At 40.2% G+C, this 14001-nt stretch overlaps 1 protein-coding gene across 3 annotated transcripts in view; it reads right to left on the bottom strand.

Moving 5' to 3' along the window:
* Nucleotides 1–14001, bottom strand: part of HEPH (hephaestin) — a 224063-nt gene that overhangs the window by 154440 nt on the left and 55622 nt on the right. For all 3 annotated transcript variants that reach the window (XM_004381519.1, XM_012557005.1, XM_004381520.1), the window contains 3 exons: nucleotides 11109–11277; nucleotides 10191–10327; nucleotides 6272–6403 (listed from right to left, as the gene is read on the bottom strand). In XM_004381519.1, coding sequence (XP_004381576.1) covers nucleotides 6272–6403; nucleotides 10191–10327; nucleotides 11109–11277 — 438 coding nt within the window. The remainder of the gene's footprint in view (nucleotides 1–6271; nucleotides 6404–10190; nucleotides 10328–11108; nucleotides 11278–14001) is intronic.

The raw sequence follows: 14001 nt of genomic DNA on the forward strand, positions 1-14001 counted from the left end.
TGGTGCTGAAGTTTTCTTTGTTCTTCTTACTCTCTTGTGCTGAGTTACTTTTGTTTGTGGATTTTTTTTTCATTTCTTTTGATTTTGTAGGTTTTGTTTTTGCTGAGACTTTATGTCTTTCCTCTTTTTTTATAAGTATGTTTGTTAACTTTCTTTGTGGTTACCATGAATTTTACCCTTATCTTTATAAGTTTGAATCAGTCTACCATTACTTGGTATTGCCTTGACTCCTCTCCATTAGAAGGTTCTATACCTATGCCATTTATTTCCTGTTTTATTGTTTTAATGTTGTTATCATTTACTGATTAACTGCTCTGATTCCCTGTTGTATTTCTTTTGGTTTTGGATAGTCCTCAAGAGTTCATTTCCTAGATTGCTATCTGGCTGGTACAGTCCTAAGTCCTAGATTCTGCCTGTGACCTGAAGCTGTTTGTCCTCAGATCAAAGAACTCCCTTTAATAATTCTTGTAAGTTTGGTTTCACTTTTACATATTCCCTTAATTTCTGTTTATCTGGAAATGACCTAATTTCACCATCAAATTTGAATGAGAGTTTTGCAGGATATATTATTCTTGGGTAGCAATTTTTTTTCTTTCAAGATTTTATATATGTCATCCTATTGCCTTCTTGCATGCATGGTTTCTGCCGAATAATCTGAGTTTAGTCTTATTGTTTCTCCTCTGTATGTGACTTCTTGTTTTTCATGAGCTCCTCTCAGGAGTCTTTGTTTGTCTTTGGTTTTGGCGAGTGTGACTATGATTGCCTTGGTGATTTTCTTTTGGGGTCTCTCCTATATGGGGTTCGTTGAGCTTCTTAGATGGCCAGCTTTTCATCTTTCATGATATTGGAAAGTTTTCTGTCAGCAGTTCTTCAATGATCCTCTCTGTGTTTTCTGTTTTCTCCCCCTGTTCTGGAATTACAATCACTCGAAAATTGTTGCTTTTGATTGTATCCCACATAACTCTCAGGGTGTCTTCATTTTTCTTTGTTATTTTTTCTGAGTTTTCCTCAGAGTTGTATCCAGGTGTTTGTCTTCAATTCCACTGATCCTGTCTTCTACCATTTCAAATCTGCTTCTCATCCCTTCTATGACATCGTCCATTTCTGAAATCTTCTTGTTTATCTTTTGGATTTATAATTGCTGTCTTTGTATAATTTCTAGTTGTGAGTTTATTTTGGCATTTTGTTCCTGCATTATTTTCCTGAATTCTTTCCATTTTTTGTCTGTATTTTCCATGAATTTTTCTATTTTTTCCTTATGTTTGTCAGCTTTTTGCCTTGGCTCTTGGAAAATTCTTAGTATTAGAGATTTGAATTCCTTATCAGGTTGTTCTAGTGCATTTTCTTCCTCTTGGCAGTCATCTGGTGTTTTACTTTTGATGCCTACTGGAACCATCCTGTCCTGTTTTTGTAAATGTTTTGATATTGTCTGCTGTCTTTGGGGCATTCAGTAGTTATTTTTCTCATTTATTGATTGTAGATTTGTTTGTTTCATCCTTTTTTTTTTTAAATTTGACCATGTCTGAGCAGGCAGACTGTGTATTCTTTGTTGTTTGCTCATCTGTGGGCACAATACTTTTTGCCTCCTTCTCCAATTGGCAGGGTCAGTCACTCAGATATGGTACGGCCAGGCAGGTCTAGCTGAAGAGGAGTTACTGGAATGGGTTGTTTGTAGCACTTACTACAGCCACCAGAGTGGGTCAGTAATCAGTGCAGGACAGGGTCCAGTACGCTGTGCCTGTGCTGCTTGGTGGTGTAATGTCAAGTGCACGGTTCAGGTAGGCAGGATGCAGCAGGGAGATTTTTATGTGTGTAGCTAAGATGGATATTGGAGGTAGGAGAGAGGAACAGGGGGCAAAAACATACAAACAAACAAAAAAGAATGCTAGGGGAGCTTGCCATTGAAGTGGAGAGATGAAAGACTATGAAATGGACAAAAACAGAAAGGGTAAGAGGAAGAAAAGAAAAACAAAGAATGAATAAATAAAAATCAGAAAGTTTAAAGAACTGCAAAGTTCCCAAGGATCCCACCGGTGCAGCTATGAGGTCTGAGGAAGTAGCTCTCAGGTGTTGCAGTACAGCTTGGCTAGAAGGCGTAGAGGTGTACAACACCAGGTATTCAGGGAACAGAAAGAGAAGGAAGATATAGACAGACGAGAAACTGAGCAATGAAGAAAGACAAAAAGGGAAAAAAGAGGGAAAAGAAAACAAAACAAATTAAAAAAAAAGAAAGGGCCCCTAAAAAACAGAAAAAAAAACAATGAAAAAAAAATGCCCTCAGGTATCCCTCTGCACATCTGTGCAAGCCGAGGGGGAAGTCTCCTTGCCAAGCCCCACTTCCTGGCCAGAAAGGGCTCCCAACTCAAGAAAAGGAAAAGAGAACAAACAAACAATTCAAAACAAACAAATGAACACAAGCTCCAGGATCCCACCAGTGCGGCAGCCCAGACCAGGAAGCAGCTCCACGTTCGAACGGAGCTCCACAGCCCCTCAGGAAGAAGCAAAGATGGCGCATAGAGGCAGGTATTTGAGCAAAAGGAGGGGGAGGTGGCGAGAGGTAAGGAAGAAATCAAAAGAAGCAGAAAAAAAAGCACAGTAGCAGCTAACAAATGGCACTCAGAGAGCCAGCTAGTGTGGGCTGGTGTTTCTCGGACAAGAGACTGTGTCCGCAGGAAGCAGAGGGTGCCGAGTGTTGGTGAAGAAGGGTAGGGAGTGGGAAAGCGTATATCACAAATTACCGGAGCTCTGCATCCCCTCAGGAAGAAGCAAAGATGGCCCACGGAGCCAGGTATTTGAGTGAAAGGAGGGGGAGGTGGTGAGAGGTAAGGAAGAAATCAAAAGAAGTGGAAAAAAGCAACACCAGCAGCCAACAAATGTCACTCAGAGAGCCGGCCCGTTTGGGTGTATGGAATCCAAGCAGCCAGCGTTTCCTTGTCAAGAGATTGTGGTCACGGGAAGCAGAGGAGGCTGAGTCAGGGTGAAGATAGGTGGGGGATGGGAAAGCATATATCGCAAATTACCAGTTGTTTTGCCTCCCGCTAGACCCTCTGTGAGGCTGCTTTCTCGTATCCCCTGTTTGCTGGTCTCTGATAGGAGTCCAAGACGGTGGTTCCACACTGCGTTAACTGGTAGGGGACTTCTGCATGAATCTCTCCTCACTCTCCCTTCTCTGTCAGTTTTCTCACTCCATTTGGTGCTTGGCTGATTTCTTTATCTCTTCATTTGATGTTTTAGGGTTTCAGGATTGTTGTATTGTCTGTTTGGCTTAGTTTTTTGGATGTTTGCTTCTGCCTAGAGCGCCATTTTGCCGGAACTCCAAATTACCAAATATTTTGTAAATTATAATAATCAATGCTGGTGAGAGGTGGTTCAGATGGCACCTACCCTTCCCATTTACCTGTAAAGAGCTAGTCTAAATGGGAATAATCCTTGTAGAAAACTACTGACAAAATGTTTAAAAAACCCTAAAATGTTCACATGTACAAAAACAGTAAGTAAAGATGCACAATAAATGTTGGAAAGAATCTTCAACCTAAAATAATCAAACAAATGCAAATCAAAACGGTGAGTGTTATTGCTGCTGTTTTGTTTATAAGACTGTAAGGTTGACAAAGTTTACAATGACTGCCCCAGTGGTCTTAAAGCTAGCAAGCCATCCAAGGTACAACCATCAGGAATCAGAGGAGGAAATTGTATGTGTGTCTTTTTACCTCCATGAACAACTGCCTCCTTTGACATGATACCAGGAGAACTGGAAGGTGCCTGGCTACAATTACTGAATATTTTGATCAAAGATTCTGTGGAAGAATCCCAATCAAAAAGAGGAAAATGAGGAAGAGAATTTCAAATTAACATGGAATCCAGGCTTTCTGGAGCGATTGAGGTTGGATGAGCCCCCAAAACTCTTGTGCTGAGATAATTTGTAAATTTACATCTTAAACCAAAACTATTCCCTGAAGTCTTCTTTGAACCAAAAAATAGATTATTTTAATTAGTAAATTACATCTGCTTTGAGTATTGTACTCTTTCAAAGAATTACCTGTGTGAGATCAAATTGATAACGCCAACTGGAAAAGTTGGATGGGAAGCTTAGAGGGCAGTGAGTTTAAGATAAATGTGGTGGAGTACAGTGGAAAACAATAGTAAGAATGGTAGCACAACTTGAATATAATGAATGTCACTGAATTGTACATGTAGAAATTATTGAAATGATGTGTCTTTGGCTGTATATACTTTCACACAACAAACAAACAGAAAGGTTGCCCCAGTGCTAGTGAAGTTGTGAGGAAAGGGGCCCTCTCATGTTCCTGTTGATGAAACTGAAAATTGATGGGACTACCTACGTCTCCAGAGAGCAATTTGGACGTAGCCCTGGTGGCACAATGTTTAGACACTCAGCTGCTAACTGAAAAGTCTACAGTCCAAACCTACCAGACTCTCCATGGGAGAAAAAAGCTGGCCATCTGCTCCCATAAAGATTACAGCGTAGGAAGCTCTATGGGGCAGTTCTACTCTGTCATATGGGGTCATTATGAGTCAGAGTCAACCTGACGGTACACAGCAACACCAAAAATTTTACCTTCTGACACAACAATTCCACATCTTAGAAATGTATTCTAAAGAAATAATCACAGAAGTGTGCAAAGATGCATATACGAGGATATTTATAGCTTACAACAGAGTAGTATAATTTGAGGTGGTTTTAATTTATCTTATTCATTCTTTGTTTCTAACTCAGTAAATTTTCAAACATATAGAAACCTTTAAAGAATAGTACTATGATCACCCTACCATCTACCACCTAGGGTTGATTGTTAACATTTAGCCACGTTTGCTTTATTTACACATGTGTGTATATATATTTACACACACATACACACACACACACACTCACAGTTTTTGTTCGTTTGTTTTTGCTGAAGCATTTAGAAATAAAATGCAGACATCATGACATTTTACTCCTAAACACATCAGCAAGCATCTCCTATGTTAACACAATACCGTTATCACACCTAGGAAAATTCCTTAATACCATCTAATATTCAGTCTATATCAAAGCTTTTCCAATTATCTCTAAAATTTTTCTTAAAACTGTATTTTATGGCGAGCATCCAGTCAAGTTTCACACATTGCATTTGGTTGTTATATTTCTTTAGTTTCTTTTTTCCTATGACATTAACTTCTTGAAGAGACCAGACCAATTGCCTTGTATAATGTCCTTTTATTCTAGATCTGTCTGCATCTTTGACCTTTATGCTTTCAGTATTGTTTGATAATTTTTGCCTAGAATTAGTGTGTGTTAATATTATTCTAAAAGAAAACAAGGAATTAATAATTCCATTCCTAGATTTTTCTCCTAAAACAATAATCCAAATTGCAAACCAAGATGTGTAGATACAACCAGACATTGCAATATGGTTTATGATATTAAAAAATACTGGGAAACAAACACACCTACATGTCTAAACAATAGAGGGTAAGTTAAATAAATTGTGGCAAATCCATGTAACAGAGTATTACACAGTCATTAAAATGAGTATAACATTATAACGACACAGGAAAGTTGTCACAATATAATGGTGAGAATGTTGTTGTTAGCTTCCATCAAATCAGCCCCCTACTCATGGTGAGCCCATGCAAAATGAGATCAGTCTGTTGTGATCCATAGGATTTTCACTGGCTGATTTTCAGACGTAGATTGTCAGGCCTTTCTTCCTAGTCTGTCTTAGTCTGGAAGCTCTGCTGAGACCTGTTCAGCACCATAGCAACACACAAACCTCCACTGGCATGTGAGTGGTGGCTGCATGTGAGGCACATTGGCTGGAAATCAAACCTGGGTCTCCAGATGGAAGGTGAGAATTTTACCACTGACCGTCACTGCTCCCCAAGTGAGAATAGCAGGATAAAAAACTGCATAAACCATATGACCTCAAATCTATAAATACATGCTTTTTATAAGCACAGAAAAATATTACATCAAAATGTACATGGAGATTTATCTATGAATGATATTTATTTTCTTTGTGATTTTTTGTTTTCCAAATTCCATAATGCACATTTTATTTCTATAATCAAAATAAATTTAAATATAAAAGAAGTCATCCCTTATATTGTGCTCAACTCTGCCTCACTATATTACCATTCCTTCATTAAACACCCATTGCAACGAATTCTGCCTCTATCTCCCTCACGCCTTTGCCCATTTATTTGCCTTCTAGAGCCACCAGCTACCACCTGTGGCCCACATTTTTTGGAAACTCTGCCTGCTCACCATCATTGTAGACAGTGCCCTCATAGTCTTTCTCATAAAAGACCCCATGGGGCTGAATGCTGAATGGCTGGGAGGCACGGTTGTAGAAGACTACCTGGATGATGTCACCCACCTCAGCCCGGATCACTGGCCCTGGAAATGAGAAGGAGAGATAATTAGAATGAAAATAGTGCTGAACAGAGATAAGAAACAGAAGAACAGTGAGGAAAAGCAAAGAGGAAGCAAAAGGAGAGAAAGATAGAGAACTCATCTCTTTGCAATAATAAGAGTACTAATCTCCTCCAACTACATTGCAATTTTCAGTGTGAGAAATTCTACATACTCTATATAAAAAAACACTTTTAAAATCATTACCTTACTTTTATAATCAAACATCATTTTAAGGTATATAAGGCAGAAGTTATCTCCATTTTACAGATGAGGAAACCAGCTAAGAGAGATGGAAATGACCTGCCCACGTTCACATGGCTGACTAAGAGCAGAGCGAGGACTTGAAGTCAAAGCTTTCCCTCACCTCACTGTCAGGTCCAATCCCATTCCCCCTAACTTTATTGTAGCAGCTCTTATAGTTGCCTCTCCTGATGTTGTTATTGTCGTTAGATGTCGTCAAGTCAATGCCAACTCATAGCGACCCCATGTGAGAGAGAACTGTCCCATAGGGTTTTCTAGGCTGCAATCTTAACATTTGTGTTGGAAAGAAGCACAGGTTTGGAAGCAAGGATGGCGAGACTTGGTCTCACGTACCTTGGACGTGTTATCAGGCAGGAACAGTCACTGGAGATGAACAACATGCTTGGTAGAGGGTCAGCGAAAAAGAGGAAGACCCTCAACAAGATGGATTGACACAGCGGCTGCAACCATGGAATCAAACATAGCAATGATTGTGAGGATGGCACAGGACCAGGCAGAGTTTTGTTCTGTTGTACATAGTGTCGTTATGAGTCAGAACTAACTCGATGGCACCTAACAACAACAACGATATTTACAGAAGCAGCTTGCCAGGTGTTTCTCCCACTGAGCAACTGGGTGAGCTGCAACTGCCAACCTTTCAGTTAGCAGAAGAGCTTAACCATTGTTCCACCAGGGCTCCTGATAGGACCTATTTAAATAAGATTGCCTGAACCCTAAACCAAATATGAGCAAAAAAAACTTACTATATCTTCTATCCTGGCCCTGTACTAGGTAGTCTAGCCACGACTCCTGGGCTTCTGTATGCTCCACTGTCCACCACCTCTTACCTGGTTTTGGTCACCTTTGAGGCCAACTAGAAGTATTCTGAACACTTATGTTGGCTCTAAGCCTAGATCTGAGTTTCTATCTTGTTTATTATTCAATTTCCATACCTAATGGTCCACGTCTGCCCAAATACTGGGGATCCATACTGAACCCAAGTCAATGATGGTTCGTTAATACTCACCGCCAGCCCTCTTTCCTACGGTGGGTTTTTGCTCCTTATATTTCCCTTCCCAGCTGATGTAGGGCTTACTGCCTATGTTCAAATCTCTTAGAATCAACCAACACATACCTATTCCCGGAGTGTTGTGTTGTTAGATGCCGTCGAGTTAGTTCCAACTCACAGCGACCCTATGTACAACAGAACAAAACACTGCCTGGTCCCGCACCATCCTCACAATTGTTGTTATGCTTGAGCACACTGTTGCAGCCACTGTGTCAGTCCATCTTGTTGAAGGTCTTCCTCTTTTTCATTGATCCTTTACCAAGCATGATGTCCATCTCCAGGGGCTGGTCCCTCCTGATAACATGTCCAAAGTATGTGAGACGATGTCTCGCCATCCTTGCTTCTAATGAGCATTCTGGCTGTACTTCTTCCACGACATATTTGTTCATTCCTCTGGAAGTCCATGATATATTCAATATCTTCACCAACACCATAATTCAAAAGCATCAATTCTTTTTCGGTCTTCCTTATTCATTGTCCAGATTTTACATGCTTATGAGGCGATTGAAAACACCATGGCTTGGGTCAGGCACACTTTAGTCCTCAAGGTGACATCTTTGCTTTTTAACATCTTAAAGAGGTCTTTTGCAGCAGATTTGCCCAATGTAATGCATCTTTTGATTACTTGACTGCTGCTTCCATGGATGTTGATTGTGAATCCAAGTAAAATGAAATCCTTGACAACTTCAGTCTTTTCTCTGTTTACCATGATGTTGCTTACTAGCCCAGTTGTGAGGATTTTTGTTTTCTTTATGTTGAGGTGTAATCCATACTTTGATCTTCATTAGTAAGTGCTTCAAGTCCTCTTCACTGTCAGCAAGCAAGGTTGTGTCATCTGCATATTGCATGTTGTTAACCAGTCTTCCTCCAATCCTGATGCCTTGTTCTTCTTCATATAGTCCAGTTTCTTGGATTATTTGCTCAGCATACAAATTGAATCTGTACGGTGATAGGATACAACCTCGACACTACCTTTCCTGATTTTAAACCATGCAGTACACCCTTGTCTTGTTTGAATGACTGTTTCTTGGTCTATGTACAGGTTCCTCAAGAGCACAATTAAGTGTTCTAGAATTCCCATTCTTCGCAATGTTATCCATAATTTGTTATGATCCACACAGTCCAATGACATTGTATAGTCAATGAAACACAGGCAGACATCTTTTAGGTATTCTCTGCTTTCAACCACCATCCATCTGACAACACCAATGACATCCCTTGTTCCAAGTCTTCTTCTGGATCTTTCTTGAATTTCTGGCAGTTCCCTGTCGATGTAGTGTTGCAAGTACTTTTGAATGATCTTTAGCAAAATTAAATTTGCATGTGATATTATGATATTGTTCAATCATTTCCACATTCTGTTGCATGACTTTTCTTTGGAATGGGCACAAATATGGATCTCTTCCAGTCGGTTGGCCAGGTAGATGTCTTCCAAATTTCTTGGCATAGATAAGTGAGCACCTCCAGCTCTGCATGCATTTATTGAACATCTCAACTGGTGTTCTATCAATTCCTGGAGGCTTGTTTTTCACCAATGCCTTCAGTGCAGTTTGGACCTCTTCCTTCAGTACCATTGGTTCTTGTTCATATGCTACCTCCTGAAATGGTGGAATGTCAATGAATTCTTTTTGGTACAGTGACTGTATGTATTCCTTCTGTCTTCTTTTGATGCTTCTTGAGTCTTTTAATATTTTCCCTGTAGAATCCTTCAATATTGCAACTAGAGCCTTGAAGTTTCTCTTCAGTTCTTTCAGCCTGAAAAATGCTGAGCATTTTCTTGCCTTTCAGTTTTCTACCTCCAGGTCTTTGCTTATTTCCCCAGAATAACTTTCATTATATTACTTATATTTCCAAAGTTTACCCTATCTAATCTATTTTGTTTCCTGGTTCCACCAAGTGACCAAACCACAATTAACCTTGCTATACTGTCTCAATACTGTTTCTTAGACCTCCTGGATATCTTCTCTACGGTCAGGTTGTAAGTCTGATTCTCCATCCCACATCATAGCAAGCAAGTTGGTATGTCATGTCAACTTACTCCTGGTCCAATACTGCCAAGGACCTGGACAAACTTACTGTCTTATCTAGAGCATATCTTCAGGAATAACCCTAGAGAAGCAATTTTAAGAGTGTGATCTGTACAGTAGTGGTACTGGAAGATGTTCACTAAAAAAAAGATTCAGTTGTAAAGTAAGAATGAGAAATGATATATACTCTATTCCCATCTTGAAAATCTGTGATGAACAAGAATGAATAAAAGGTAGCAAAACACTATTTAACTATGCTTAACCTAGTGTTTTGCAAACTCACTCACTCTCTAAACCCTTTTTCACACACGACTCATCTCTTAAGACTCACTTTGGAAAATGCTGGCCTAGAGTGTGCCTCTGAGCCAGTTTCCAAGACTCCTCCACTTCTTTGGCTTTAGTCAACGAATTTCATAAGTTAAGGATTCTTTACCCAGGATTCCCAGGTGCTTTTCTTCCTCTAGCTTCACCTTCTCCTGGAATGTCTCATCTTGGAAGGCCTCATATCGGACTTTCCAATAAGTGCCCCCAATTCGACTGGAACTCTTCTGGAAGAACTTATCTGATGCACTGGCACATAAGAAAGCAAATGTCAGATAATTTCATTGAGTATTAAAGTACTCCCTTCTCACCGTTGGTCCCATCAAGTTATAGATATTCACAGTTAGAAAGGACCTCAGAGATCATCCATAATAACTCCCACCCAGTGAAGGTATTTTCCCTGGCAACACCCCTAACAAATGACGTGCAGCTTCCATTTGAGCTTTTCGAAGGACAGGTTCAAAGAACACAATCTCCTACTGGGACCAATTTTGTCCTGTAGCGTTACATAGTCTACATCTGTCTTTAATCACCTTTGGGTACTCATGACTCTTTCCTCTTAACCAAGAATAGCCTTCACTCCAAAATGAAAGCCCAAATAGTTGGTAAGCCCAGCTGGAGATTTTAGAGGCTACATTGAGATCCAGGCATCTACTTTCCTACGTTTCCTGCAGATTCACTCCACTATTTCCTACTGGAAGGATAAGCATGAGTGCCCTAGAATCTTCCCCTATGTCCTGTCCTAGTCATCTACTAACTGCGTCTTTTGTGAAAGACCTGGCATCAATTATTTCCCAGTGAATTTGCATAAGTAAGTCTTACCAACAAAACAGCGCAATAACCTCCTGTTCCACCCTGTCCCTAACTGGTGTTTCCCAAGGTCCCACAAGAAGTTGGCTAAGAGTTGTTGTGTAACCCTTACGAGACAGTCATTATAACCCTTAAGTGGAGTGAGATGTTTCTGGAAGGGAGACAACAGGTGGTTGGGACTGTGCCCAGGAACAGGGAGAGGGAGTCCACTGCCTCTTACCTGCCTGGCTCCCTCAAACTCTTCCCAGTACTCCCATCATGCCCCATTGGGCCGTAGTCCCACTGAATTTCATGGGCCTCAATGAAGTACTGCCGGACTTTTCCTGTGAGCTGGTCCACAGGAGGGGCCATGGAGCAAGATTTGACCTTGTAGAGTGCCTGCATGCCATCTGGAGGAAAAACATTATGGCTGAACTCATTCCAACCTACTGTATTGCTACTTAGAGGACCCACCTTCCTCTTTCTCCTAGTGTTTCGCCCTCCTGCCCTCCACTAGACTCTTTACCCCTGCCCAACCACAGGCCACATTCTCATGTTCCTCAAGAACCTTGATGGGATAGAGGAAGCCCAGGTTGGAATTCAAGTACTTCCATCTGCTGACATCACCACTGACTCATTTACTAGATCCTTAATCCTGTCTCTGCAACAGGTTTATATTGCAGCAACATCACTGGGCTTGAAGTCAGGGGACTTGAGCTCGAGCTCAAGCTTTATCATTGTCTGTAAGACCATAGGCAAGTTATTTACTCAATCTGAGCTAAGTTCCTCTTTTGCAAGTGGGTAGACTATTGAAATCCACCTCACAATGTTAGTAGGAGTACTGAATTAAAAAAGAAGCATAAGTCCTTTCTTAACTAGGAAGCTCCAAAAATAATGGAATTCCCTGTATACATGAGGATGAAGCTTCATATTTGGGACTGTCAGGAATGTGTATATTCTAAATAATGTCTCCAAATGTGTAAGTTGCTATAATAAGGCATAATGGTAATAGATGTTACTGCATTACATTTGTTTAGCAGTGTATAGAGATCATTCAGCTACGTTATCTCACTTGAGCATCACAACAGCCTATGGAGATTCCTACAAATCATTATTTCCATTTTGTAAATTATAAATCTGAGATATGAAGAAAGAGGAGGAAAGTATACTAAGTTGTTTTTTTTTTTTTTTTTTTTTACTGTACTTTAAGGGAAGGTTTACAGAACAAATATTTTCTCATTAAACAGTCCACATATTGTTTTATAACATTGGTTAACAACCCCACATGTCAAAACGATCTCTTCTTGGCTTTGGAGGACTTTTTTTTTTTTTTTGGTGAAAATATACATAGCAAAAGATACACCATTTCAAAAATTTCTACCTGTACAATTCAGTGACGTCGATTATGTTACTCCAGTTGTGCTGCTATTCTCACTTTAGATGAAGGTTTACAGAACAAAATAGTTTCTTATTAAACAGTTAGTACACATATTGCCCTATACAATGGTTAAGAACCCCACTACATGTCAACACTGTCCTTACCCAATTTTGGGTTCCCCATCACCAGCTTTCCTGTCCCCTTCTGCCTTCTAGTCCTTGTCCCTGGACTGCTGTGCCTCATTAGTCCCATTCTGTTTTATGGGGATGTCCAATCCCCGTCTGAACAGTGAACCTCTGGAGTGACTTCACAACTGAGCTAAAAGGGCATACGGTGGCCATACTCTCAGGGTTTCTCCAGTCTCTGTCAGGCCAGTAAATATAGTCTTTTTTGTGTGTTAGAATTTTGTTCTATATCCTTCTCCAGCTCTGTCCAGTACCCTCTGTTTTGATCCCAGTCAGAGCAGTCCATGGTGGTAGCCGGGCACCATCTAGCTGTACTGGACTCAGTCTGGTGGAGGCCTTGGTAGCTGTGGTCTATTAGTCCTTTGGACTAATCTATTCCTTGTAACCTATCATCTTCATTCTCCCCCCCCCCACCTTTTCCGAAGGGGTGAGACCAGCGGAGTATCTTACATGGCTGCTCACAGGCTTTTGAGACCCCTAGACTCTACTTACCAAAGTGGAATGTAGAAGATTGTCTTTATAAATGGTGTTATGCCAATTGAGCTAGAAGTTCCCCGAGACCATGATCCCCACAGCACTCCACACAGCAATTCAGTCCCTCAGGGAGTTTGGATGTGTCTATTGAACTTCCATGACCTTTCCTTGTACAAGTTGTGCTGGCTTCCCCAATATTGTGTACTATCATACCCGTCACCAAAGATACCACTTATGTATTCTCTATTATAGTATTTCTCACCCACCCCTCCCATAGCTCGTAACCAACAAAGATTTTTACTTTTTGTGTAAACTTTTTCATGAGTTTTTACAGTAGAGGTCTCAAACAATATTTGTCCTTTTGTGATTGACTTATTTCATTCAGCATAATGTCCTCCAGTTTCATACATGTTATGAGATGCTCCACAGATTCATCCTTGTTCTTTCTTGTTGCAAAATACTCCACTGTGTGTATGTACCATTTTTTTAATCCATTCATCTGTTGATGGGCATCTAGGTTTTTTCCATCTTTTTGCTATTGTGAACAATGCTGCCATGAACATAGGTGTGCATAAGTCTATTCGAGTGACAACTCTTATTTCTTTAGGATATATTCCTAGGAGTGGGATTGCTGGATAGTATGGTATTTCTGTTTCTAGCTTTCTAAGGAAGCACCACATCATTTTCCAAAATGGTTGTATCATTTTGCATTCCCACCAGCCAGCCGTGCATAAGAGTTCCAATCTCCCCGTAGCCTCTTCAACATTTGTTATTTCCAGTATTTTTGTTTCATGCCAGTAATGCCAGGGTGAGATGGTATCTCATTGTGGTTTTAATTTGCATTTCTTTAATGGCTAGTGAACGTGAGCATTTCCTCATGTGTCTGTTGGCCGCTTGAATGTCTTCTTTGCTGTAGTGTTTGTTCATTTCTTTTGCCCATTTTTTAATTGGATTATTTTTCTTTTTGTTGTAGAGGTGTTGGATTTTCTTGTAGATTATGGATATTAGACTTTGTCTGACTTTTAATGTCCAAAAATTTTTTCCCAGTCTGTAGGTTTTCTTTTTACTCTTTTGGTGAAGTCTTTTGAAGAGCATAG

Source organism: Trichechus manatus, unplaced genomic scaffold (assembly GCF_000243295.1).
Source record: "Trichechus manatus latirostris isolate Lorelei unplaced genomic scaffold, TriManLat1.0 scaffold00086, whole genome shotgun sequence".
Classification (NCBI taxonomy): Eukaryota; Metazoa; Chordata; class Mammalia; order Sirenia; family Trichechidae; genus Trichechus; species Trichechus manatus.